This window comes from Osmia bicornis, chromosome 6, assembly GCF_907164935.1.
Source record: "Osmia bicornis bicornis chromosome 6, iOsmBic2.1, whole genome shotgun sequence".
NCBI classification, from domain to species: Eukaryota; Metazoa; Arthropoda; class Insecta; order Hymenoptera; family Megachilidae; genus Osmia; species Osmia bicornis.
The window spans coordinates 11136790-11142789 of record NC_060221.1 but is presented as its reverse complement, the minus strand read 5'-3'; the positions used below and the strand labels follow the sequence as shown (position 1 = coordinate 11142789).

Here is a 6000-nt window from a genome sequence, read left to right as displayed (position 1 = left end):
CGTATTTAATTAAATTTTTATATTGCAATTTGCGATAAATTATAAAGCTGATGCACACCTATGATATTTTCTATATGATAAAATTTGAATAATCTAAAATCATTTTTTATTAAATGATACTTATTCCTTATAATTTTAATCAACGTTTTGTTATCAATCATACATGTTCTTTACTATACTTATTTGTGTTACTTGCAACAGGGAATTGTATTTATATAAGTACTTACTTACATATTGATTCTAAGAACATCATGATGATTAATATTAGCTCAATTTGATAGAAGGAGAAGATTATGTATGTATGTACGTACACCGGTAACCTCTTTATTTTAGTGAATTACGCGCGTAAATTGCGTAGATACATATTTGTTCATTTCACGAAAGAACATATCCGCTTCGCGCAAGTGTGCACGTTCAACGATGTCATAACTTTACCAGAGGGCGTGCGCGTTATTTTTAGTTACATAACCAATCAGAACAAATAAAAACTTGTTAGTGAAGAGGTATGTTCTCTTGTGAAGTAAACAAAAGTTGGTTTTGGTATGTGATTGTTGCCAGTGTTTATCTATTAGATTGAATTTTGTTTCCCCTTCATTATGCCGTATAATTTAAAGTAAGTCTTAAAGTGCAAACTTATTACAATTTCAGTAACAGTTATTTCAGAGTGTACTTTATATTTCTTTTGTATAATGTAAGGCAATTAATCTTTATAACAGTAAAATTTCTTGTAATTGAATATTTACTTAAATGTTTTTAAAACATTTTTTTATAGTTTTCTTTAATTGATTTATTAAGTGATTATAGAAGTATTTATACAAATGCAGTATACTAACAGTAAGTATATTATAAATAAGAAAAAAAATGTGGTTATAAATTGGCTGTTTCAGAAATAAAAGCAGAGTTTTTATACCTGATAGCAGTGACTCAGATTCTAATGTTACATTCTATCAAAAAGAACGATTACGACACGTGAAGAAAATAAAAAGGAACTTACAAACAATATGCGATAATGATAGTCCCATGATGACTGGATCAGATAAAAAGATGGGGTCTCAAATAAATATTGAGGCCAGTTCAAGTGAATCAGATATCATTGCTACAAACGGGTTAAGAAGAAGCAGAAGGACACAGACAAAAGTTCAAGCAGAATATCTTTATGATTTTGACTCAGATTCATCTGCATCTTTAATGCAAAATAAAAGGAAGCTTTTGAGATCATCCAGCACCAAGAAGCGGGCCAAAAAAAGTGGTACAATTGAAGTTGGAAGTTGCAGTCAAGTAATGGAAAGTGAAAGCACTGAAAAGGACTCTGTAATTCAAAATAGAGAAAATGTCTCGAAGCCATCCAGCATGAAAAAACAGCACAATAAAAGTAATACAGTTGAAGTCACAGAAGATATATGTAATGAGAAAAACTATGATGACATAGATATTATAGCTAGCTGTCCAATTGCAAATATTAAAGAAGCAAAGAACGAAAAGGAGCAAGATGATCATGTAGATTATAAACCTTACATTACAAAGGTCTTGGAAGATTCAAAGAATAGATTCACCATGTTTAAATCACAGATCACTTATTTACAAGAAAAATTCAATAAAGATGAGGTAGTAAATCTACAAGATGCCAATAACATAATATTTGTGCTGACTTGCATTATCAGTAAACTGAAAGAAGAATTAACCGACCATCAACATAATTTAATGGATGCTGTCATAGAATGCCGTATGCAGAATAGTCCTAATTGTATCATTTCAAGTATGCATAATGAACGATTTCTTAATAATAACCATTTACAGGTGCAAAGGAAAACACATAGTCCCTTTAATAGTGACAAATTAATAAGCACATCAGTCAGTAGGAAACGACCGTTGCAAATGATTAAGATTTCAAGAAACATTCTACAACCAAGTGATAAAAATTTAGTACCGCATATAAATCGTAAGCAAAATAATATAGAATTAGCTTCGAAAGAAAATAATTTTCTTACTTCAGTTCAAGTAGACGAAGATAACGTTACAGTACAAAATGATAAGTTTCATTTATCCATTTATGATGAAGAAACGGTAATTGATGGCAATGAGAAAAGCTTAATAGGAAATATTAGTAATATGAAAAGCAATTTGCGATTGTCAAAAGACAAGCGGAAGGATCGTCCGATAATCAAATATGACTTCTTCAAAAACATATTGAATACACAAAAATTAATGCAACTTGATAGTGATATAGATAGTACGTGTAGTACACTGGATTTGTTTTTTTCAGAAGATGTAGATGAACCGGAGAATAATGATATTGATACAATTGATGCAAGGGACAAGACGGGAAGTCATGTTTCAGAGGTCACGTTAAATACCCTTAATAACAATAATACTCAAAAAAGATCATTGTCTCGTATAAATTCGATAGAAACCACGATACTTCCGCATCGCCCTGCAATTAATACCAAAAAAATATTTTCCAGCGTAAAGAAAGACATGTTCTCTACTAGTATGAGCAACGAAAATTTAATACAGGAGATTTTCAATGCAAACGATTTAAATACAAATTATCGTTCGAAATATACTGATGAAAAATTACAAATGAATTGCCGAGTATTGATAGAGAAATATAGATTATAGTTCAGCTAAGAGAAACACTATTAATAATAAGCGTTAAAGAATTGATTAAAATAATGAAAAGTATTTTTTCTTATCTTCTGTGTACACAAAAGTCGTACATAAACACTCATATATTTTTTTATATGTACAGTAAACTCTCGCTATATTGCCTGTTGAGTAAATCCCCCTTCACAGGGATTTTCACACACATTTTTAAGTGCTGCAGAGAAAGAGCTCGTTTTATGTTGACAATTTTAAGAATTTTCCGTTTCTACCGGCAATATAGTGAGAGTTTACTGTAACAAACACGTATGTAAGAATTTTTGTATGTTCTTATAACATTATCTTATTTTTGTTTTGTATGTTCTTATAACATTATCTTATTTTTGTTTTGTAAGCTCTTCCAGAAGCTAAATATACAATAGATTTAATATAACATTTCAGAGGAAGTAATTGATTGCAGTGAAATTTATTAAATCCACCCCCCGTGAGATAAACCGTTGCACCTCACAACGTAGATCTACCGCCTTAGACACCCAAATTTTATAGTTTCAGGAATCCACGATAGACTTTGAACAATCGCCTCGGACTCATCATATTGCCGGATCGTGTGTGTCAATTGACACAATTTTGGTACAATCCACTTAGTGATATTTGGAATCTATAATTATCATGTAATTATTGTTTATCTGTGCTCTTTTAACAGTGTGTGCTATTTGTTCTTCTATTGTAAATGCTTTCTTCAAAGGTTTACCTAAGTTTAGTTAATACTTCACATTACCGTAAAATCTCGATTAGAGTTCAAAATTGTGCCCATCATTAGTGCACATTTCTACCCCTCCCACTTGGGGTGGTCCCCCTCGGAGCGCTGAGCATGTAATCCGATCCGAGATCGAATATCAATGACAGTCAACACTAATACAAGCGAGATTTAAAATTAAAACTTTTTTATTTTCGGTTCTTTTTAAATGAAATTTTTACTAAAATGTTTGTTACAATCTCCTGATTAAAATGATACCAAATACAATATAGTTTGAATAAGTTTTACTTATGGTATTAATAATTTTATTTTCTATTATTATTTCCAATAACAACTAGAATGTATGTATATTAGTTGTTAGCAATAAGGTAGTGAGATTATGAATTTGGAATTATATACAGGATGTTCCAGCCCAACTGTTACAGAATTCTTATTCCGTAATTATGAATGATACAAAAAATTGTTGATATGGAAATTGCATGATAAAATGGGGCCTATGTTTTGATCGAAGTGAAAAATCTTTTGCATTATTAGTTTAAGAGATATAAAGGTCAAGTTTTGTTTTTTAAATGGAACCATATATTTTTAATAATGCTTCTCAAGATGAATTCATTAAACTTTAAAATTTTCGCAACCACTCACACAACATGTGTGTAATGCTACTTCCTACAGTTATTAGCCGGTAACACACTCTCTGTGTGATGATTTCTCTAAACATTATAGACGGATAACATAATACATTGTGTTTGCTATGCGAATAAAATTAGAAAACCTACATATTTTAAGTGTAAGACTTGCCAAGTACCATTACATGTAGGTGATTGCTTCAATAATTATCACACAAAGGAAAACTATTACATAAATTTGGAAATAATTTTAACATTTATTTTTTTTTTTTTTTTATTATTTCTTTTGTAATTATAAGTATAACTATTTAATTGGTTGTGTTTGTTTGTGCTTTTTTATATCTTTTTATCACTTTCTTGTTATTGTGTTTATTTGTATTGTTTGTTTTATTAAAAATGTGTGTTCGCATATGTTGAATTATTTCGTGAATTTATATAAAGTTATTTTTAATTAATTCTTTAAAAATATTGCCGGTACTTGGCGAAGGTTTGCCGCGTAAACGTGCGGTTGCTAAAGTGTTACTCGATTTTAATTGGTTTTCCGGATATAATATTTACTTTTCCGATTTTCAGTAGATGTGTCTCGGTTGAGTGGCAAGTCGTAAAAGCGGCCCTATTGTTGCGGTAAGTGCCACAGCGGGAGTCTACACTAGGAACGGCAGACCGAAAGAATAACTCTCAAATTACGTCATCGTTACTAAACAGGATGCAAAAAAATTTGAAGGACGTGTTCAGGAGGCCCTAAGAAATGTTAGTCTGGTCCTTATATTATCCAAATCGTCAAAAAATTATAATATATTGAAATTTATGTCTGTCAACGGTCAAGAAAATGGCGGATCGGACTCACCTGCATTAATTTATTCGTAATATAAACATTTCTGCGAATCATATGTCCAAATGAGTACCAGGCTAACATTCTTCGGGTTGGATGGAACAAAACGAGCACCCATTTTCACTCGCGAAAGGCGTCAAAAAGGTAAAACAGACCACAAATTTAGTTCGTTTTTTCTATAGGCCGCAGTTCATTCGTTTTCTGCGCTCGACTGCGAGCTCATAAGAATCATTGAAATCGGAGGAGGAGTAACTTTTCTACTAGTTTACCAGAGGTCGTGTTTGGCGGTAGAAATAGAATTTGAAAATTATCTTCTGCTACATTTTGTGGTAATTTGTGTCCTCCACAGTTATCTACTAACAAAATCACTTTTCCACATAAATTATTTTGTAATTGAAATGCTCTTATACTTGGCTTAAAATTGTGTGTAAACCATTCTTGAAATATATTTTAATCAATCCACACATTCTTCTGCGATTTAAAAACAACGAACAACTGTTTATAAATATTGTTTAATGGCCGGGGTGATTTATATTTATGCATAAATAAGGACATAAGCTTGTGGGTTCCCAACACGTTAGAACATAAGCCTGCAGTTACCCTATCTTTTTTCACTTTACAACCTCCACACTTTTCTTTCCCCTCAGCTAATGTTTTTTTGGGCAGTGCCTTCCACACAAGATCTGTTTCGTCCATATTATAGACGTTTGCAATGTGTATGTTCTCTTCATCTATTAATTTTCTAAATTTTGTTGGCTGCATTTTCGTCAGCGCTTTTCTTTTCACCGTGTAATTTTAACAATCGAATTGTTCAGGCCCTAATTCGAAAAGAGACGTTTCGTGGTTTTGACGATGTGTGACAGCGGCGTTCGGAAGCGTTGAGCCGTACCTTTTTTTGACACCGATATATGTGGCTCGTAACGAGCCGCGAACGACTGTTATTAGCAAGGTGACTGAGCCACGCGCAGAATTCAAATAACATATTTTTCATGTTTTCAATTGTTGGATACGCGCGATCGCGTATTGTCAACATGAATATTATGCAGTTTTTAAAAATTTGTTACCCATCATCTGCTGGCTTTGAATGTCGATATTTGCAGATTTTTTCCAAATTCTGCAGCTTTTCCCATCATCAATACATCTGGCATTATATCGTCAACAGCTTGTTTTTGCACGAACCACGT

At 32.1% G+C, this 6000-nt stretch overlaps 1 protein-coding gene across 5 annotated transcripts; it reads left to right on the top strand.

The window, feature by feature from the left end:
• The first annotated feature begins 219 nt into the window (after positions 1-219).
• Positions 220-3188, top strand: LOC114881297. Of its 5 annotated transcripts, none has more exons than XM_046286114.1 (3): positions 318-613; positions 888-1939; positions 3148-3188. In XM_046286114.1, exons 1-3 carry the CDS (start codon positions 597-599, stop codon positions 3171-3173), a joined length of 1095 nt encoding a protein of 364 aa, XP_046142070.1. In that variant the 5' UTR covers positions 318-596; the 3' UTR covers positions 3174-3188. The 5 variants fall into 5 exon arrangements, with proteins under 5 accessions (XP_029053871.1, XP_046142070.1, XP_029053872.1 ...); XM_029198039.2 differs by lacking the exon at positions 3148-3188 and adding an exon at positions 2264-3051; XM_029198040.2 differs by lacking the exon at positions 3148-3188 and having other exon boundaries at positions 320-613; positions 888-1723; positions 1798-1910.
• Positions 3189-6000: the final 2812 nt, after the last annotated feature.